This window comes from Ischnura elegans, chromosome X, assembly GCF_921293095.1.
Source record: "Ischnura elegans chromosome X, ioIscEleg1.1, whole genome shotgun sequence".
Lineage (NCBI taxonomy): Eukaryota > Metazoa > Arthropoda > Insecta > Odonata > Coenagrionidae > Ischnura > Ischnura elegans.
In genome coordinates, this window is record NC_060259.1 from 70,862,986 (window position 1) to 70,884,972 (window position 21,987).

Here is a 21,987-nt window from a genome sequence, read left to right on the forward strand (position 1 = left end):
ATAACCGAAAAGAACAGCCTTAGCAAAGGAGGCTTTCATGAATAGGAAACAAATGATGAGTGATTTATGATCTATGAAATTGACCTTGATTGAACTCTGCATCGTTCTGTTTGGATAATTTTATAACGTAAATAAATAGCTATCTATGTGCATATGCATAAAATTGCATAGTTAATGAGAGCTGTTTATAATACCATGTTGAGATGCTTGGTCAGCAGTACAACGTACTTTCTCTGATTGTGTCCCCTCAAAGGCCGATTACCATCAAAACCCCCAATCAAATAGTTTCTTTTCCATTTCATATGCAAACTTTTAGGGAGAAATAAATGTCATTCATTCATAGAATAACAGAATAGGATAGAGGAGAATATGATAAGGAGTATGGCGCTTTGTGGTGCATGCACGTGGACGCTGAGGCGAAATATTGAGAATAGGCTGGAGAGGAGCACGAGGCCTGGGTTCCGAGAGGAATAGAGAAGATCAGGTAGATGATAAGGCGGAGAAGACACTGGTCATGGGGAGAAGATAGGACACTTATAGAGGACTATGAGACGGATGGAGGGAGTACTAAGCGGGGAAGGGATACTAAAAACTGTGCCAGAGGGAAGGCTATAGGGTAAGCGGGGAAGTGGAGTAGTAGTCGTAGTAATTAGGAACCAGAATACGTCGAGGACTAATTTTGCATCACTTACTCATCGTAAAGGAAGAAAATATTGACGCTTCTTAAAAAAAATAAGTCTGATCTTAAATTAATGTAAAAAAAACTAAAAATAGTAGCAAATATCTATCTATATACACGTAAAAGAGGATGCCTGTCTGTCTGTCCGCTATGCGTTTCCATACGGCTGCACGGATCGCGACCAAAGTTAGTACATAGGAGCATCGTATGCTATCGAACCTCGTAGTGCTACTTTCGGTTGCGCCCGACGCGTCCTTCGCGCCGTTTTCTCACTACCGTTTGTTGCGTCACATCATACAACTTCCGCGGCTAAACATCCTGCCGGGTAGGCACACCTCTTGACGCCCTCAAAGAAAAAAATATAAAAACCCTGCTATATGACCATGAATTCCAAGTTCCAAGCTTCCCACTTCTCTGGGTACTATCCTTCCCGAGGCCCGGGTGGCCCACCAGTTACATAAGAGGACGGTTGAGATGAAAAATTTGATAAGTCGAGAAACATGCTCTGGAATGTCTCCTAGCGCTTCAGCTAACTTAACCCCTGCGTCCCGATATCTTTCTCAGCCCGTCATAGAGATGTCGGATTGTTAGTGGACAATCGCAACCAACACATTGGAACTGCATTTTCTCTTCCATGAAGAGGAACGACAGCGTTAGGGCGCAGTGACCTATCCTCAACTATGATACAACGATTTCCTCCCGGCGGACATTCCTCACGGAAGTCTGACACGCAGATGTTACAAGAGAAGTGGAGGAAAAGGAACAGGGTACACGGATTGAACGAAGGGAAACAGATTTCACGACAGGAATATCAAATTTGGCAAGAGGAACAAGCAAGGCTGATGAGTAACATGACCATAAATGATCATACTTTCAACAAGAAAATAACAATCATGGTACATCGAAGATAAATTCTCCTCCATTTACTACCATATCTATGGTGGTGGACATCCAAAATATCCATTATTTTCGCCCATTGCAGGTAAAAAAAACTTTTTTCTTAGTTCTAACACAGTTGACACCTCAGACTCTAGAAGAGGAAAATTAGGAAAAAAAAGAATACCTTATTTTCCACACTCTTCAATGAACTTAACCCTTGCATTATTCCGAACGCAACCCCCATTTTTAGCTCGATCAAAATCCAACAAAAATTCTTAATTTTTATCTAAAAAAAGTATTACCAACGCCCAAAATAATTTTCAAGGGATAAATATTTTTTATTGTTCTAAAGAGATAACCGTTCACCGTTAAATAACTGAGAATGTTAACCAAAAACAACGTACATGTATACACATTTCGGCAACCTATAGGTACACCGTCACAAGTAACATATCGCTAAAGATAAAAATAATATACATATTTTTACGAATGTCATTAATTCCACGTGTATCTTTCTTTCGCCTTCACAGTAGTGTCACAAAAATCACAGTCGCAAATGTGGACAACATAAAAGAAAGAAACAGTTAAGTATAAATTTACAAGACGTTAAAATAAACACTTGATAAACTCAGTAAAAATCCGTTAGCATACACAGGTTTAGTAAACCTAAAAACATTTCTGAGAGGTGCATCTGAAGCCCGATGCTTCCAGACGCATTCCACCTGCCCAACGGCTACCGATTCAGCTAGTGACTTCCATTACCATCCATTACTCTCACGCTACATCCGTCTGAGAAGAGAATACATCAGGTTCCGAAAACAATCTTCAAGGGGCTTTATCAAATCAAGGCAGCCCCAAATGACTCGAGGAGAGGTAAAATTCTACGACAACGACAACATGCGATTGACAAGTCAATGACATTACGCCTAATAACACTCTTTGGCCATAACTGCGCTGGTACATTACATTTTAAAGAAACAAAGTTCAGATAAAAGGTGGATAGTGGTAGCCACAGGATTTAAGCCGTAAATAAAAAAATCAGTATATTATTGCGAAGAAAAAAACGAATAGACCCGGTTTTATCTCAGTTAAGCCATCGAACACCTCAAACCAAACCTCTCGAGAAGCGAGGTGGCCCAACGAAAGGGACTGATCTCCAAGCTCTGATGTGTGACATTACTCGCCTGCGGCTTGGTCTAGGGTGAGCTCTACCACTACCTTTTCAAACCGATATGAGGGTTGAATCGCTAGGGAAGGGAAGGAACTTCTTGAGGAATACTTATTGATCCTGGATAGTAATGGTTCGTTTGCCTTAGTTTTGAGCTGTTGACTGAGATAGGATTCAAATGAAATATTTTCGACCACTTAGATATTCCCTCCAACACCGATGGCCAGAGGACAGAGTCTATGAGCCTGCATAGCATGGTTCACTCGCTCACGAATATAATCACCAGCATTCTATATCTACCACATTCCCTACAACGTTATGTAATCGCATTTCCCACTGAATTAATATACGATAAAATCATTTTAAAGAAAGCTGGAAAGAAAGAATTTCCAAACACCAAATTCCTAAATAAAATAAGAAGTTAAAATAATATACGTTTTATTTTCACAGTGTTTTCTCTCCTTATCTCAGAGATCTAAATGTTAATCTTAAATCTTCACGAAAACCTTCATTTACATCGGGATTACCACAGGAGGAAATGGAATTTAGGCATTACCACATATAAGGTTACATCGGCCTCTCTACGTAAAATTACACATACAGAAAACAAAGAAAACAACCTTGTCTATGGATTTCATACTAAAGAAAGTTACCGAGCCAGTTCCCGCCCGAGAGGAAACTTGAAAAGATACAGCTGTATTTCCGCTTAAATAAATGCCGAGTCACGGTGATTACATAACCGACGGAGACTTCTGATTGACCTCCTTTCGGACCACTGTTCGACAAGAGAGAAACGAAAAGCGGCCAAGGCAAGGGAAAGGCAGAAATGCAGTTCATGCACAGCGTAAACTCGAATATCAACACCGAGAGTGAGAAGGCGCAAAGACGACGTCCATGGTGGTGTTTACGACATAGGTGAATCAAGAACCTCGACGGTCAAGTTCACCAGGACACAGGTCAATTGCATTTTGCACTGATGACAGTTCAAAGAAACTCACAACAAATTAGCTCACAGACGCCACAGTTCTGCGAGGGTTAATTAATGAAGCAGCCAGGTCGCCGTCTAAAATTATGATACAACGTAGACATGAATTGAAATATTATTCTGCAAATAAAAATATATAACAAACACATTTTATAAAAAGCTCAAAAACATATTTGGCATATCTTAAATAAAGAGTTAAACTTTGCTATATCCCACCAATATATTTTTATAGGAATATAACAGTTTTTCTTTGCATTTACGATAAAATGAACTTCCACGAGGTTGTGCCTGATATGATAGAGAGAATTCTTATCATACCTCAGTTTCATACCAAAAACTAAGTGTTTCAACCCGAGGGCTGGTTTGAATTGGCGAGGCTAGCGCTCAACCCAGAATAAGCAACAGGAGTGTGCAATGAGGATAACACTCATTTAGGACGGCGAGAGCGGTTCCTTTCTTTTGATCAACACAAACTTCCAAGAGGTAGGTTAGAGTGCGTCTGATTCAACCGGTATTTAAACTAGGAACCCTGCGGTCAGATTCCAAACGCTCTACCCACTAAGTTACCTTGCCCCCACTCTTAAATGCAATAGGTACATAAATAATTGTGTTTGCATTTTAGCTCCATATAGAGTGCAGTGAGTCTCAAAGAAACGTCTTAAGTCGATCTTCAGCACCATCTCTAAAAGTAACTAACGACTAAGATTCGAAAAAGCAATTCTACAAATTAGAAAGCCAATTTCTACATGACATTATTACTCACTAATACTCTTACGGCAGAGAAGGGTTCATCTTGAACGAAGTCATTGGTGTATGAAATAAATATGCATTCAGAGCGGGAGGACCAGTTATTTTTCTTGGTCAAGGCCGACTATTATGCTATAACGCATGCAGCGGTAAGTTTGGTTATGATGAAGGTGGAACTCATGCAAAATTTTGCCGGAGCGAGCGAAGGCAACGACGAAAAATGGATTCAGTGAGCCCTAAGAATACTTGCATCTACTTGAATCACATGAATAAAATAACCGACTGTTCAGGAGTTGAAAAAAAAACAGTTTAAGCGTTCATTTAAGTACCGTTCATGCCTTGACGTTTATAACCGAAAAAAGTTATTCAGGGACGATTCTCAAAATTATCGATGTGGAATGGCAAAGTGATTTTACCACCTACACTGATAATGTAAGATAATTTCTAGATGGTGCCATTAAAAGTAATTTAACCAAGAAAAATTGTCCAGTCTTTAAACAACCGATAACATTAAAAATTGTGCATGCAAGAGCTATTTTACTTAAAAGTTATGCATGTTTTTTTCGCCAACGCTGGATCGATGTTTGACAGAAGAATAAAATGTTGAAGAGATTTGGAGACTATGAAATTCATTCCTTTCAGTAATGTCAGTTATAGTATTATGCTATAGTCTCTTCGTTTCTGTGAATCAAAAGCCCATTCCGCGGATTTGATACCCCGACCTTGCAATTCCACTTGCTAGCTCAGAGAATAAAATAAATCGTAGCATAGCTTTGAATCATCATAGGATGACGACAGGTCAGAAAAAAATGGCAAGATAACCACCTAAAATGGGCATCCGGAATGCAGTGAAAGTCACCGCAACGCAATTCGAGCTAAGACCAATAGAATGAGATGTCTGAAATCTACTCAACACACGCATACTAAAATACAGGATTATATTAAAAGAATGGAGCGGTTTCATTACTTTAGAGGAAGTTATTGCGGAAATTTCAAGATGTTTTATTGCTGATTTTTCCTCGGGGGTACATCAAAAGCGTTTTTATGGACAAAAAAATTCGCAACCTAAACCACTTACTGAACAGGATTAATGAAGCAATGACAACCATTAACGAAGAAATGTAGACTCTGTTTTCATTCAAACCATGTTCAAAACCGCACTGTCCTCTTATGACAACCATATAGTACATTACGAATCCCTGGAGTTATGTTAAAAATCGTGTTTGTAGCCTCTTTCAAGCCGGAATAGTTTACACTTGTGAACGCTGACTATCAGGTAATAAAGTTCTCCTAAGGGCAGTGACCGAAAAAAATGGCGTGACGAAAATTTGCATCCCTAATTAAACAGCAGACTAACTACGACACCACGAAAAAAGCAGCCGCAAGTTTTAACCTTGATCTCAGCGCGCTCTATTTTCCTTCCTTGGGCGCGCGTACGGTCGCCTTCACTGACGTGGTGAGCCATTGTTCAGAGTCAGAGCCGTAACTCATGAACAAATGAAAAGGTAAAAAAAAAACTTCCAGCGTAACAACTCGGAAAATGCGCATGAAACGATTCATACACACTCAGTTACCCAGGTGCTTCCATGGTACATTATAATATAATTCAAAAATAATAAGACCCATATTGTCTCGCATATTCACGTCGCGTCCTTTTCGTTACTGGAGGCATACGTCAAAGCCATTAAACCAATCACAGAAAGGGGAGGGGAAAGCCAATTGACGTCACACACAACTACAGTCCAGTCACTAAGAGAGCTACGTTCCATTCCCTCACTTTGTAGCCAGCGGAGTGAACAGAATTGAAATAAACTGAACCATAACAGAATATTTTTGCTACGTCCGAATATTTTGAGAGCATTACAACTTTTGCGAGTAAACGTTTCTCACTCTTAAAAGACAGGCTTATTTTTTCCATGGCCTACTTTTTTTTCAATCATCGACAAACATAGGTTCACTAAATTAAACATTTTCGTAGTAGACTACCACGTTGCAAAGACCTACATTTTTTGCAAAAAAATGAAAATATGGTCGCTTTCAAGGACACTGATATACGCGACCATTTCTACAACTGAAACGTGTGTGTACTACATTTGCCGCAATATTAAGGCGTCCGTTTTACATGAAAAATATGCCTCTACATTTTGAGCCAACACGCCTTCGCGAAGTCCTTAGTACGGTCACCAAAGAAACGATACAAATATTATTCTGATGTGCACTAGAGTAAGTAATAGTTTCAAAAATGCAACGCAAACACATTTGATGAGCATTAAGATCCTCAAGAGCTACAGGCACAAATCGATACTCCTCCTTGTTAGGAGGAAATATGGCTGAAAAATACCAATCCCCAGCAGTAGCAGTAACAGTATTTCCTCTCGAAGAAAGAGCAATGGCGTGAGCAGAACTAGGGCGGGGAATTAGTCCTGAGCAGTCGATCGCGCGTTCAGGAGGTCATTCAGGTACTTCTCCAATACGCATCAACCCACGAGCCAAATAAATTGACCAGTTAGCGGGAAGGAAAAAGCATTTCGGTTCCGACAACAGGAAGCAAGATGATTGAACGTCATTCGCGGTACAGACCAGGAAAAAAGTCGCCTCATCTCCTCCACGTATTCACTTCGAGGCATTGAAACCTCTTGATGACATCATCAGGAAACAATTTTATATGTCCCGCACTTAATAAAAACTGGTTTCGACGCAAATATCAGGCACAGACTTTTATTTATATAAGCATCTGCCTCGCTCACGCAGACAACGCTGAAACAAATCGAATAGTAACTGATTTTCGAGTATTTAAAGTAAATGGATATTTTACATGTATATCAAGAGGTGTAGAGTACATATCCGCATGATGCCTCCAAATAGCCACATTAAAACAATTTTTTCGAGATTCGTACTAATTTCAATCGCTTTCCGGGTCAATGCGCAGATCCTAACCCCAAGCAGTTTATTTTACTGCCATGGAAATTTTTTCGAGGCCCTTGGGGCTAGGTGTAACACCCTCAAGGTCAACCCAAGACATCCAAACAAGGGAGAATGGACTTTCATGCAGCCATAATCATTTAAGAACCCCATACATGCGCTACAGCCCGGAAAGCCAAAGGGCCATGGTTCGATTTCCGATCAAAGGGATATTTCCTCAAGTGAATTACAGTGAATTCCACCGCTGTTCACGCTGTTGGATAGCAATTTAAAAAAATCCTCGGAATGCAATCTGATCATGAGAGCTTCACATGAAACCGCAGGTGGGCTAGGGAGAGCACCAGGCCCCCGGAAACAGCAAATTTCTCACTCCAGGACCTTAATGATGAGCCAGATCTAACCCAATCAGACATGCCCATCTTTGCGAAGAAACATCGTCTGCATAATTAATTTTGTAACGATACATTGAAAGAGTGAGTAATAGATTTATCAACCGTCTTTTGAATATTTCGCTTCAGCAGTAAATACCGAACTATTTCCACTACCTTTCCGCGGTAGTTTTCGTATCTCATGATAACTCAAAAGAATTTTCGCGTATAGCAATTGCAAGAACAGTTTACTTAAAAATATTCGTACCCATTTTTGCAATCAAACGTAAAAATTATGCCTTCAAAGTTTCCATAACATATTCATGTTGTCTACAGCACAATCATGAAAACACATGAACCTTGAGATTTCGCAATTCGCGAAAATTCGGTGCATCCACGTATAAGTATACTAAAGAGACTCGATTACATTTCCTCGGCGTTTCAAGAGTTCTAATGGACAAATGGAGATAAAGGGGCGTTCATTAATTACGTGAGGTGATTTTTGCGATATTTGTAACTCCCCTACCCTCTCAGTAAGATGTCGCGAAATTCGACTCGACCCCCTCCCCCTAATCTCACGTGCGATTATTCAAAACGCTTATTTTAGGGCAAATACGTTAATCTGTACTTCATTACGATGAATGTATAAAAAAACATTTTTTATTATTTTTTTCAGATTAGTTAAGACCAGTATTTAAGATTACTAAGATCGCAATTTTACAATGTTTCTTGGAGAAAACAAATTACCCCCTTCTTTCCACCTCCTGTCCCAACTCTCAAAGCCTATTTCTCCATCCACTTCAATCATTTTTTTCTAGGATTAGAGAATGGAAGAAGATGGAGAGTACAAGGGCATAAAAACCGGGTTACTTCCTTTCCGCTCGTAGAATTTTCATTAATGCGGGCGTATTGATGACTAAATATCATCTATAGGTATCTTTCAGTAGCCCACATTTCCGTTCTGCGGCATGTGGCGCTGTTGCACGATTGATGTTCTGCTTTGGGGAACACACATACCTCAGCTTAATAGACATGAAAGCCATCGGGAAAAATACGAACGCAATAATGTTATTTTCCATAAATACCTTTAATACTGCCCACTTTCTACCACTGACAGACTGACTAATTTATACAAATGTTTTGGTTGAACTAGACGAGATACGACAATAAGTCATAGATTCGACCCCCTCTAAAATCGTCTGAAACACTAGGGAAAATCGTCTGAAACACTAGGGAAAATCGTCTGAAACACTAGGGAAAATCGTCTGAAACACTAGGGAAAATCGTCTGAAACACTAGGGAAAATCGTCCAAACACAAAATTTTCCTTTTATTACAGTGCTGCCAATTTCCTTCAGGCCTTCAGTTTTAGAGGCCATTTGGGGGTCAAAAATCGATGGAAATGAGGAATTTGAACATCGCGGAGAAGCTTGTTAATGGCACCTAAGTCCTTGTGACACTGTCACAATGTGACAGCCATTAGTTACATTAGACACCTTGTAACAGTCAGAGAGCCTGGAAACCAATAACTGCTTGGTATTCCTAGAATTCAAATTAAGCAGGCTTAATATATCCGAATAAATATCCTAATGAACAACGGCAGACAACAATTGTAAGAACTGGCAGTGTGACCAAAAAAAGGCTGCAGACGAGCGAAAGCGATTAGTGGCTACAAAAATATCATAACTATAATCTAGGTAATTTATTGAAAGTTGAGACCTGAATTATTATGAGCCAATGAAATAATTACAAGTATTTAAAGAATATGACTTCCCGAAAGCCGTACCCGCTGTATTGGGGGAGAAGAGAGAAAACGCTGGACACGAGCAATTAGCGTTAGCAATCATCCCCGTCATCCAAATAGAAAAGAGACAACGACATCCCAAAAGAGAGGACCAGGATGTAAATGGTGAGAGAAGTGGTAAATGACGTACCACAAATGTATAGGAAATTAAAGGCGAAAATACCAAATGAAAAATCGAGAAATGAAACAAATATGGAAATTGCGTGAGGTCTGAGGAAATGCGGGCGGAGTTGTACGGGAGAGATAATTATCGGGTAATTAACAACGGGAAAGTCAACATGGAATTATAATGAAAAATCATGCAGAAGAGAAGTAAAACAGTAAACAATGAGGGGGGTTAACCAATGGAAACGTGGCGGTGATAAAAACCAACGCAAATAATTTCGTATAAAACCAAGTGAATACGGCGATTGGTATCCATAAGGCAAGGCCGTAGCCATTGATTTGCCTTGATTTTTTTATTCCTGGTTCTTTGTGGCCGTTGTGGCAAACAATACTCCTCTTCCTCCAACCCAGCTGCTCCCATATGCCAATTCTAATCAATTACAGTATCACACTAGACAGAGCCCTAATTTCGAGGCACACTTGCACTCGAGAAATATGCATTAATTTTAATTAAGCATTTAACAGTTCTGCTCCCCAATACGTTACATTTGAGGCAGATAAACATAAAAAGAACCATAAATAATGACTAGAATTCAGTAGGGTGCCTTAAACATAAATTCAGAGACTACTTGTACATACGTTAAAAATAAGATGAAGTTCTTATCCTAAATTTCGTATTGTGAACGAGAGCATAAAAATGTCATGTCCCCCGCGAAAATTTCCCTAGTCACGGATTTTCCATGGGTGAACTTTGATAGTAGATAAAGCATATGAGTACCTAGTGTATTTTCGATCAAAAAAATATTGCTGACTCCTAGTTTAACACAATCCGGAGGTGGGGAAAGGAAGCGGTGAAAATGGAGGCGAGAACTTGAGCCCGCGGCGAACATAAGCCGTGGGGAAGAAGAGTCATTCCGCAGGAGAAACGAAGCAAGAGGAACACATCAGTAACGGCTTAAAATAAAGGACGTTCTACTCTTGTTAAAAAGGGGAGGGAAAATAGTAAATTCATTACAATGCCCAAAATGGCTCTACCTAAAATAAAAATCGATGTACAACACATCAGTGGCGCAGCGAGAGGGGGGGGGTTTAGGGGATAAACCCCCCCCCCAGGTCTCAGAGAAATGTTTAAGTTTAATACATTTTACCTATTTGGATCAGTATTATTTATAGTCTTAGGATGAATCAAATATCCCTCAGAAAGCCGTAAAACTCGCCATTTTGAACCATTATTCTTCAAATTTTTCTGGAGGAGGGCCCCCGCAACTCCTGCTTACCCTAGTAAGTATACAATTGCAATACCCCCACAACCTTATGTAATAGTAGCGCCTAAAACCCCCCTAGCCTTAATTCCTAGCTGCGCCCCAACAACACATGTCTCAGACTTCACATCGTGGAACGACAATGCGATTGCAGGAAATAAGTTCACATTGTGATGTTCCCCGGAAAAAATTTTTATTGTGAATTTATAATCAAACATATGGATATGTAATGATCTGAACACTATGGAATTAAAGGTAGACAATTTTTGTACGTGATGGTGGCAAATATCGAACGGCATTACATCAAAATGAATCGGTTATATGGAAATTGACAAGTAGTGTCCATTGTCTCTTATATCAATCTAAAAGGCTAGAAAACTTATAAATTTACAACAAACTTGAATTGCAACCGTAGAAATTTTGAAAATATGCATATTTATGAATGTCTCTGAGGAGAGAAGGGGAAAAAAGACACGGTGAACAACCCAAACGTGACTTCTGTATCCGTGCCCATTGAACGGGCGAGTATTTCAGGAGGGCTTAAACCATTTCATTCCAAACGACCTTGAGTTAAGCTCAAGCAAAGTTAACAAAGAAGGTAATCAGTGTTACTAAGTGCTGAAAGACCGAGAAATATGGCTATGAAAGGAATAAATTGTTAGAGGAGGTAAATAATTAATTCCGGAAAGCAAGACTGCCCGCGCTTGTCGCCACGGGCGGATTACAGCGGTTTTTTTGGGGCTGCTCACTACTTTCCACTGTAGGTACCTTGATGATATGCAATACCTCTCACGTCAAAGATAATGCGTCTGCTAATGGAAAGGCGGCTTTTAAATATGCACCAAATATCTTTTAAGACGGTTGGTTGAGCTTTTGAAAAACAATGCATTAGAGGCCCACCTTAATGATTACAATCCTTCCCATTACTCCAGGAAGTACGGGGAGTCACCCTACCCTCTTAACCTGCCCCTGCTTGCCGCTGTTTTTTTACGATGATATGCTGAGCCAAATGAGAAACGTTTCCTTCGATAATGGCGCTTGGAGGAAGCGACAGGCGTTCCCTTGCGCAGGCCACGGTATTGTTACAAGACTCCCGAAATAAAATTCTCCAAATTTTCTTTGACAAAAACCTTCCTTCCCCTGCCTATTGTATACTATCTTTTCCATCATTACAACACCTATTTTAAGAGTACGAGTCGGTTATGAAAAAATTGAATTTAAAAATGTTTTCATTCTTATCGGCTCGCACATCTTCGCAACGAACCCCTAGAAAAACAGTATCATGTGAACTTAATTTTTAGTGAAATTAAAACAAAAAAATAGCCTCAAATCAAAATTGACACACACACAAAGAGATTTAAATAAAATCATAAGCAATTCTATTAAATGAGGCATTCTCAGAGCCTAGATTTTCTCAAATCAAATAATAGGTTGCATTATATATCCACTACATCTCTCCCTGTCAATGACGAAAGCGCGATGGTTCTTTTGAGTCGCGCCTAATGGCATAAATATTCTTAGACGCCACGAACGATATTCCTGACCCATTTCAATTTCCCTGACTCGCAACGATACATTTAACTAATAAATTTGTGCGCAGCCACTCTCAAGAGTGCCAATTTACATCATGGATGAATTTCGCCATGAAAAAATCATTAGCCGGAATTCGAACCCAGACATCCCTACCGCCAGTAAAGTGCGCTAAAAGTTACACCACCAAGCGAATTTCACACATAGTGTTGAATCAGAAGGGGGACACGATTCACTAGCACCTGGGTCCCCAAGACAATACAACCTGAACACTTGGAAATACCAGAGTAAGTAAGCTACCATGCGTAGATCTCTCCATCTTCCGGGTTTTCGCCGCGTTGGTTATCAGAGGTTGATGACAGTTTCACCGGGGTTCCACCAGGCATCTTCAGTTGGAAAGCGTCTTCACTTTGATTGTGGAAGACTACGTTCCAACAAGGGTACCACGCAACTTATGCCCTTATACAACCATTATACTAACAGCTAGCGCACACAATGGGCCTTCTTAAAGTATGAATGTACATTTTTATTATCTGCCCTTGCACCCTAAGAATCGAGGAAAGAAATTTTTATGCCGGTCAAACTATGGTTAGGAAGCCATAATACATTAAACAATACTCTTTATACATCATGAGACAGAATAAGAACAGGGAAATAACCACACCAAAACTGATGTCATGATATTCCCCTGCTTTTCGTACACAAAAAAAATGTGCACAGGGCTGTTCAAACAACTCTGATTTGAGAATGTCCCTTAACTTTCAGTTTGTTGACTCTCATCAAATTTCTGAATCTAAGACTCTGTGAATACAGGAGGAAAGTATTAAGAATAGACAATCAATTTTTAACGATATTATAAATATAAAAATGTCATCCGAACTCAAAGGATGTCAAGAAAACACAGCATGGAGGAAACTGCCCACCCACTGCCCCCTGTGACTGTGTACTTGGATTGGTGGGAATTGACAGACAGCAACCAACATGCTACATCATCAGCTGCGAGAGAGAAGGGAAGGAAACTAAGAGCGAAACCTAGCATTGGTGCCCCCCTGCCTATGAAGAAAGGTACAAACCAACTATGGCTCCAGATTCCCTTTGGTAGTCTCCAGCATAGCATATTCAGGACAGGAAAAATGGATAAACCATACATGATCATTTTCACAGTACAGGCATACATTTACTAATCCATAAACCTGGGACTTGAGGTGAGGCTATTTATTTCAACATGCCAGATGATTAGTGCATTTCCCTCCAAAGCAATCATTCAGCAATTTTAGAATCACTGTAAGGATGAACTATACGTAACTACACTATAGTAAAAATTTATCCATTCCATGGAAGTATCATCATTTATTTTTTTTAAGTTAGCAGTCAGAAATTCTGGCCAGAATGCTGAAGGATCCAGAATTATTGTTGCCCAATTTTTTAATGCCAATATGTAGTTTCGAACTTGTTTTTGCCATCATTTATCCTCATTGTTCATGTATATTCCATTTAAATACTTGTCAAGAGGTGAACAAGGGTATGGAAGAATTGTAACTTGAGGGTACTTTATTCTTTCAACGTCACAATAGACCTAACCTTTAATGGACATGAGTATCTATCAGCAATCACCGCCATAAAATATTTTTGTAAATTTTACATGGATGAATAAACTTATAATTTTAAAAATTTCCGCCCCAATTTCACCCAATATTGGGGGAAAATATATTTAAAAAGATGGTAAACGTCCAATTGAAAAATCAATTCAAAAATTTGATGCAAAAAACCTGCCACCAATTCCACCTTCATCAACATTAAAAAAATGGTGAGTGAACACATGGATCAAGGGCTTATTAAGAATTTAAATGGATCTTTTTAAACAGCTATGGAAGTGAAATGCCAAAAAAATCTCTTTTTTATGCCATCAGCTGATTTATGCATTAAAAACTGTAATACTACCACCCTGTTACAGCCAGGAAAAACTGCTACTAATTTTTTTCTAGAATAGTATTTTTAATTTTTAAAAACTTTTTTGACAAATCAGGGAAAATAAACAAGGAATATATCTAACACCAGTGCTAATGGTCAACAGGAATAAAATAATTAAGATACTTAACTCATACTATACAGTCGATTGTCTAGGATCAATTGACATATTTCAGCTACTTTACAAAAATGGCTCGAAGCATACTTTTTCGGTATTTCATTGTTATATACTTCCCTAATTCTCTGTCATCCTAAATGGGTTCGTTCACTCAGACATGTAAATTATAATTCATTTAAAGTATTCAGCAGATGGAAGGCAAAGATAAGTTTCAATGAAAAAATCGATTCCATTCAGCCATTCTCTGCTAACATTAACATAAGAAAACTCAAAAATTTTCCGCACACTTTTCATGAAAAACTGTTATCACTTGTGTTTTGGGTCATTTACTCCTCAAGGGAGGAACTTTTACTGTAGGAAATAATCCTTCGCAAAAGTGTAAACAATAATGATTCACTCAAGGCCATCTGGTGGCTGAAAATTGGTAACCCACACAGCAGGAGTTGGATATGCTGGATGTTGAAGCAAAAAGAGGCAAATTCCTTCCCTAGTGAGGCATCCTACAGCCCTAAAATAGTAATTTCTAGGATGCCTCACTTCTGACGAAATGAAAACCGCAACAAATTTATTTTTCAAGTTTCACTTCAATAAAATGGCCGAGTGTTAAATAATAATTTACAATAGGTATTTCCAAAAAAATTTAATGGAAGAATCAAACATAAAAACAGTTTTTCAAGGTTCAAAATTAATTTGTTCCAGCAGCACATAAGTCCCACATACTACATCTAACTTTTATATGCCTAAATGGGTTTTTCTGCAAGTTAAATAATAAGAGGTGCATAGTCAGAATAATGATTTGAAAAATGAGAAAAATATTAGTGTTTGAGAAAACCTATGATAGAAGAGGGATTGTAAATATTCAGCAATGCTGGGGAATTTAAGGGTTGATTCTAGTGCATATCAGAACCAAATACCAATTTAAAAATGTAGTCGCCTTAGATATTTATAATCATTCTACAAAATTAAAAAAATTGTATGATGCCATTGGTTGGACACATAGTGAAAATGTTGCACAGGATGCACCATAGGGTGGTGGATATCTAAGAGGTAAGAGTATGAATTAGGGCATGACAATATACATGCCCGAAGTGCAAAAGACAACATACAAGATATGAACCAGGAAAATAAAGAGAACAAACCAGCATCTACTCATTGGGTATCTCAGAACGTTGAAAACCAATTATGACTTCATGTCACGAATTAAGAACAGATTTTGCTTAATGTAAATTCTAAACATTATTGACGCTGTTTGTTGTAGACCGTATGTTTGCCGTAGTAATATTGTCACCGAAGTAAGAATGATAAGTGTCTCGCAGGGTCCATCGTAAGTCAATAAATCAACTAAAAGGCTTTCACGGGATACATGTCCAATTTCACACCAACCGGAATAGTTTATTGAAAAAAAAACATTCAAGGCAACGGAGATGTAGGATCGCAGGTAAAATAAATTGGAGAAACAGAAGCTCGGCAATGTAGTCCAATTAAAACGAAACACTCTTTAAGATAAACCTACACCACATAATAATAACAATTTTGATTTAAGGAGCTAATACACATAAATAGGGTCAAATCTTGATAAAATATGCATATTATTAACTGGGAAACATGACAATAACCAGGTCCAAACTGTTGACAAAGCACACCCATAAGAATAATTACAAACATTCTGAATGGTGAAAAGTAGGAGAGTGGTTTGTTGGAGATGAAATATCAAACAGCCCACCATTCTAATTTGTAGTCGAAGTAAGATTTTCCCATAAGAAATTCATAGCCACAACCTACCTCATCCACGTTGAACGCCAGGCAGGAAACGTTCAAGATTTTCCGTCAGTTCTCCGTCAAACCCACTTGAACGAATTGTAAACATTTGAAATAGGTGTGCTACGTTGCCAAGTTGATTGTGTTGCGGGAATAGTATTTATTTGCCTACTAAGATTATAGTACTTATTATAGTTCATTCAATGTACATATATAAAATTTTAAAAATCAATATTGAGTTGCAGTGACATAATTACAATCATAAAACGAAATGATGTAATTCCGACAGAACGATGCGATCGGTCGACGTTGATGCGATTTCGTAAAGGTCGCCCAAAGCATTGAGTCAATTCTCTCTCACTTGGCATACGGTCGGTGCGGATCACATCCTAGGTGTGTGGGAACTTAATTGAAATTTCTTGGTCTGTTGGCGTATTTTAGTGCCATTTTTGTGATATAATTATAGATACACAGCGATTGTAATCACTTCTTTAGCGAATATAGTCGATTACTCACATCTATCAATTTATTTGCTCGTGAAAGCTGCGAGTAGTTACCGCTTTACGAACTTGGGCTGGTTTACGGGCTAGTTTCTGTGACTCTTGCATATTACCATCACTAATTTTGATTTTTTTATTTGCAGAAATTAAAATGGGTGTACCTGCTGGTGATCCTGAGAAAGGAAAGAAGGTTAGTGATATTTTCTCTACTGCTATTCGTAAATAGTGGGCTAAGCCACGACCTACAAAATACGGGTGTCGAATCGCACAATTGACCGAGCAATGTGCGAATTTCGTTCATTTTATTTATGTATAGTGTTAATGTAGTTTCGTATTCATCTGCTGTCGAAAAAGAATGGTTAAGCAGGTGAATATTAGTGAAGATAGTAGAGTGATACCCTGAGAATTTCTTTGGGCAGAGTATCACCATTTATTTCATGTACATGAATGATATATGTGGAAGTAATAAATTTCTATTTATAATTGTAGGTGTTTGTTCAACGCTGTGCGCAGTGTCACACAGTGGAGAAGGGCGGAAAGCACAAAACTGGGCCAAATTTGAATGGACTATTTGGGAGGAAAACAGGCCAGGCCGCGGGGTTCGTTTACACAGATGCTAACAAAAGCAAAGGTGCGTGTATGCTGCCTTTTTTTCTCGTTCATACTTGTCAGTTTCCTCTGTAAAGCAATTTATTTGATGTGATCATCACTAATTCGTCACCCACTTCCATGTGCATTGTTAATCATGTCAAGGATATGTGGAAATCGCTGAATTTTCTCTTGCGTGCGCACATCTCAGCGATTTTAAGGTTGTAGTTTTTTAGTTCAGCTATACCATATTGCAATAAAGCCACACACTGAATGCAACAGAGTCACAATATTTAACTATTGCCTTATTGAACTTCTTCGGATATTAGCATGCAGTAAAGTTACTTAGAATTGGACATGAGTGAGGACCTGTGGCAAAGGTGAATTGCTTTCCTTGCAATGGTACTGGCCTACTCACTTTAATGCCTTACTTTTGCAGGTATTACATGGAACAAGGATACGCTGTTTGAGTACTTAGAGAATCCGAAGAAATATATTCCTGGAACGAAGATGGTGTTCGCTGGAATCAAAAAGCCTCAGGAAAGAGGCGATTTAATAGCCTACCTGGAGCAGGCTACGAAGTAATAGCTCTGAAATTAGACCAGGAATTTGTGGAATACCATCTCATGTGTAGTTGGTGTTATTAGTGAAATTTTTAGGAAATCCTTACAATAAGGATTTGTAAAGATAGGTATTTATTGAATCACTGTCATTTAATTTAAAGTGAACATTTTAAATCGTGAATGGGTGAAGCTACCTATTCTGTAAATAAAGCGAGTGGTCGGTCATCATTTTAATGAAATACATAACCTTGTACATGTCAGTTCAAACCTGGTTACCAATCATGTTAATTACATCTACGATGTTGAATAAAAGCATCCTGACGTTTATTTCACTATTTTTCACTTTGTGTTCAAATAACTATACCACTACCCTTTTTCGTTTAAAGTTTACCTTGGTACTTAGTTGATTCGGATTCTCTTGTTGGGTTACAATTTCCTGTCTCTTTTGGTACTTGCTTATCTGTGAGTTGAGATTGTGGTGCTCAAAGTAAATTAACACGAAATAAGTACTTAGGGATTAGCTCTTCTGAGGTTCTATTGGTTATATTATTTTCGGATATGTGATGTGCTACTGTAGAGCAAGGTAACTTGTGTGTTGAACCTTGATCATAATAAGGTACTGCTAGATGATGCAACATTTCATCGTAACTTAATACCTACTATTTTTGTTGTTAGTTCCCCTATCACTAATGCAATAATAACATAATATCAATCATTTTTCATTTCATGATAGCATTTGCTAAGTTAAAGGGTGGAAGTTGATTTAGTTAATGAACGTGATTTTAACACCAGGGCTCATGTTAGAAACTATGATGCAAATTTAATTGGTAATGAAGGATGAATTTGCAGCTTATTCAGCAAATATATGTTTGGCATTAAAGCGTTTAATGATATTCTGTGGCATCAAAGTTCTTCCTATGCGTATCGGTTTTCTAGGTATAGTGTTGTGTTATATTCAGGTTTGTCCTTTATGATAGAAATTTTAGTGAAGGTTTTGCTTTAATTTACAAGACTACCCTTGATTTTAATGTCAATGCCTTCTTAGTGTGTATCAAAAGGATCATTAATCCAGGACGTATCCAAAAGAAAGACTTGCTGGGTATTATTCATTGGTAAATCCAATTTGGAATTTGGCAGAAACTTTTTTGAACAGCAGATGACAATTCTTTCATGTATGGTTTGGGTTCAGCAAGCATCTGGTAATGGTTATCCTTGTTTTTCCTTAGGTCAAAAGAAAGTTTCCTGTTAGTATGTCAGTCCCTGCTTTTATTGTTGAAACTCCGGTGCACACTTAAATCTTGCGTTTGCTATGCTCCTTCACACTTAACAAAAAAGGATGGGCATTCTATTGTTTTAGATTTTTTCCTCCCTATTGATGAAGGACTTGGCAACTCACTCTATTCCTGCTACAAGTGGCAGGTTTGTGACATGCTAATCGTAATTTAGTTAATGCTTAACATACTACACCCTATTGCTATAAAGCAGTGTGTCCTGTTAAATTTTCTCTTTCGAATCACTGAACATTGCATTTATCTTAGATATTCTAATTGTTAAGGCAGTACTGCCACTGCACCACTTGTTTGTTAGGCGGGTAGTGTCTTAATTAGCTTTTTGTGAGAGTCATGCCACCTGATCCTGGTAGTTCATCGGAGAAGAGTGGAATTTCTGCGAGGTAAATTTGGCGTTATGGTACATAGTTATAAATTTTTGGGATAAATGTGACAATCTGTAGAGCTTGAGTTTTGCTCCTGATCACAGTTACCTGAAGGGTGAGGATCTATACTGAATGTGGACTACAATTGATTTTGCTTCAACCCATTTATGCCTAGTCTTCCATTTTTGGAACACCTGATACGACTTTCTAATTTAATGACTATGACTCATTATACACCAATATGCCACGGTTTTTCTTCCTATACCTCTTTTTAAAGATATATTGTATTACAGGGAGCAAAGAATGTCAGTTTTGCCAACCCATTGCAGCCAGAGTATAGAGGATTATTGGTCTTTTTTTTTCAAGGCAGTTTTTCTGAGACGTTCTCCAATGTTGTATTTTTAACTATTTGCCATTATGCCTAAATGTTGTAAATTTTTCCATGGATGTTCAATAATAGTTAACCTATAGTGCTTTAATAAGATAACTTTGAATCAACTTATTTTGTTTTAGTTATAAGCTTTTATTTAACAGTGTTCCGTTTTTGGAACATTAGGCAAATCCACTACTATTATGCGTGCATTCAGGTGCTCTGAAATATTCTTTAATTTTTAAAAAGTAAGCAATTAGGTGTGGAACAATTAATAATCTTCCTGGTTCATTGCTGCGTGCTTTGGCTCATCTCATTCATGGTTCTTCTGACGAGTACTTTGACCATGCTGACCTTCTGCTATTCGCATCTCTGTTCCGAGATAACGTAAGTTTTGGGAGCAAAGACCAGATTCGCATAATTCTCTCGTTATTGGTGCAATGAGATGTGACCGATTTTAGACAATATTTTCAAATTTGCATGTTGCTGACAATTTAACTTGAACCACATGGACAAGTTGTCCAAGCTGTGACCTCTCATTGAGCAACTGAATGACAGATGACATTTGTACCAAATGAAATATACGTCGGCATTGATTAGGCCATGATTCCCTATTTTGGTCGTCACAGGTGCAAACAGTTCATTCGGGGTAAGCCTATGCGGTTTGGGTATAAATTCTGGTGTGGTGCAACGCGTCTAGGCTACATTTGCTGGTTTCAGCCTTATCAAGGAAAAAACCTGAACACTCGATACCTAGAATATGGTGTAGGTGCTTCAGTTGTTTTGCAATTTACTGAGGCACAATGCAGCATCCTGATAAATACCATTTTGTGTTTGACAACTTTTTCACAAGCATTGTACTCCTTGATAAGCTTCATTCAATGGGCCACCAAGCAACAGGCACAGCGAGAAAAGATCGCATAGATAAACCTCCTTCACTATCTGTAGCTACCCTAAAGAAAAAAGATAGGGGCACATTTGTTCACTGAATTGATGGAAAAGGCAATATTGTTTGTAGATGGAATGGTAACAGTGTTGTGACTGTTGCATCTTCTGGTGTTGGTGTCAATCCTTTAGGTCAGTCATTATTCTCAAAAGCAGATAAAAGATTCAATTTAATCAGCCAAATCAAGGTCTATAATCAGTAAATGGAAGGAGTGGACCGAGCTAATGAAAATATTGACAAAAATCGAGCATCAATCTGTGAAAAGAAATGGTACTCAAGCCCTCTGTTATTCTGCTTTGAGCTGGCTTTACATATGCTTGCCAATTTCATAAAATAAACGATGTGAACCCAATGGACCTTCTTGAATTTTGTCGCCGTGTGGCCTGTCACTACATAGAGACATATGATAATACTGCTGAGCCTGGTGAGAAAGGGAGACCATCTATGAAGCATAAACTTGACTCACATCATGATGACATGAATCATACGTTTATAAAGCAAGGAAAGCAAACTCCCACTGTCCAATGTCACAGAAATACCACTTTTCAAAGTAAAAAATGCCATGTATCCTTGCATGTTAAGTATTCACCTGGATATCACTCTTAATAGTAAGTAAATAAATGTATGAATCAAATTTTGCTTGTTATCATTGAGTACGTCATGGTAGTGGATTTGCTTAGTGTTCCATTTTTGGAACACCTCATAATTAATAATTGGCAAGAGCTACATTGTTTTTTCTTTCGGGTATTGCTTTCATACGTATTTTCATCTGCAATATCTAACACTCAAGGTAAAATTTGCATTTTTCAAACCTTTGGCATAAATGGGTAAACAGCATCAAAGTAAAATCTCCAGATTTTCTTGCATTGCATTTGGAGGTGCTGAAGGAGCATTCGAGTTATCCATTTCAATTCTTGGTTAGGCAGGAATGTGACCTAGGGAAATTGTGATGATCCTGATTTTCATAACATTTGTCACTAAAAAAATATTTTATTATACTAATACTGTCATGATTCATTCATTAATGCACAGCTTGAACTACTGGTGATACAACTATGAAATGTGCAGAATATT

General features: G+C 38.3%; 2 protein-coding genes and 1 pseudogene across 2 annotated transcripts in view; 2 read left to right on the top strand and 1 right to left on the bottom strand.

Moving 5' to 3' along the window:
- The window catches only part of LOC124170740 (kinesin-like protein unc-104), a 256,423-nt gene extending 240,024 nt beyond the window's left edge, over window positions 1-16,399 (bottom strand). Inside the window, exon 1 of the mRNA XM_046549652.1 lies at window positions 16,317-16,399. The gene's annotated coding sequence lies outside the window, so the exon portion shown is untranslated. The remainder of the gene's footprint in view (window positions 1-16,316) is intronic.
- Window positions 16,400-16,588: 189 nt separating this feature from the next.
- On the top strand, window positions 16,589-18,270 carry LOC124170741 (cytochrome c-2). Its single transcript, XM_046549662.1, has 4 exons — window positions 16,589-16,685; window positions 16,936-16,982; window positions 17,282-17,423; window positions 17,820-18,270. The coding sequence occupies exons 2-4, from the start codon at window positions 16,944-16,946 to the stop codon at window positions 17,963-17,965; spliced, it is 327 nt and encodes a 108-aa protein (XP_046405618.1). The 5' UTR covers window positions 16,589-16,685; window positions 16,936-16,943; the 3' UTR covers window positions 17,966-18,270.
- Window positions 18,271-20,323: 2,053 nt separating this feature from the next.
- Window positions 20,324-21,519, top strand: LOC124171183 (annotated as a pseudogene).
- The last annotated feature ends 468 nt before the right edge of the window (window positions 21,520-21,987 follow it).

Excerpts from the sequence above, each read along its gene's own strand:
- LOC124170741 (XM_046549662.1), top strand. The coding sequence starts at position 16,944 with ATGGGTGTACCTGCTGGTGATCCTGAGAAAGGAAAGAAG. Across the intron at positions 16,983-17,281 it reads ATCCTGAGAAAGGAAAGAAG|GTGTTTGTTCAACGCTGTGC; the intron begins GTTAGTGATATT and ends TTATAATTGTAG. Across the intron at positions 17,424-17,819 it reads AGATGCTAACAAAAGCAAAG|GTATTACATGGAACAAGGAT; the intron begins GTGCGTGTATGC and ends TTACTTTTGCAG.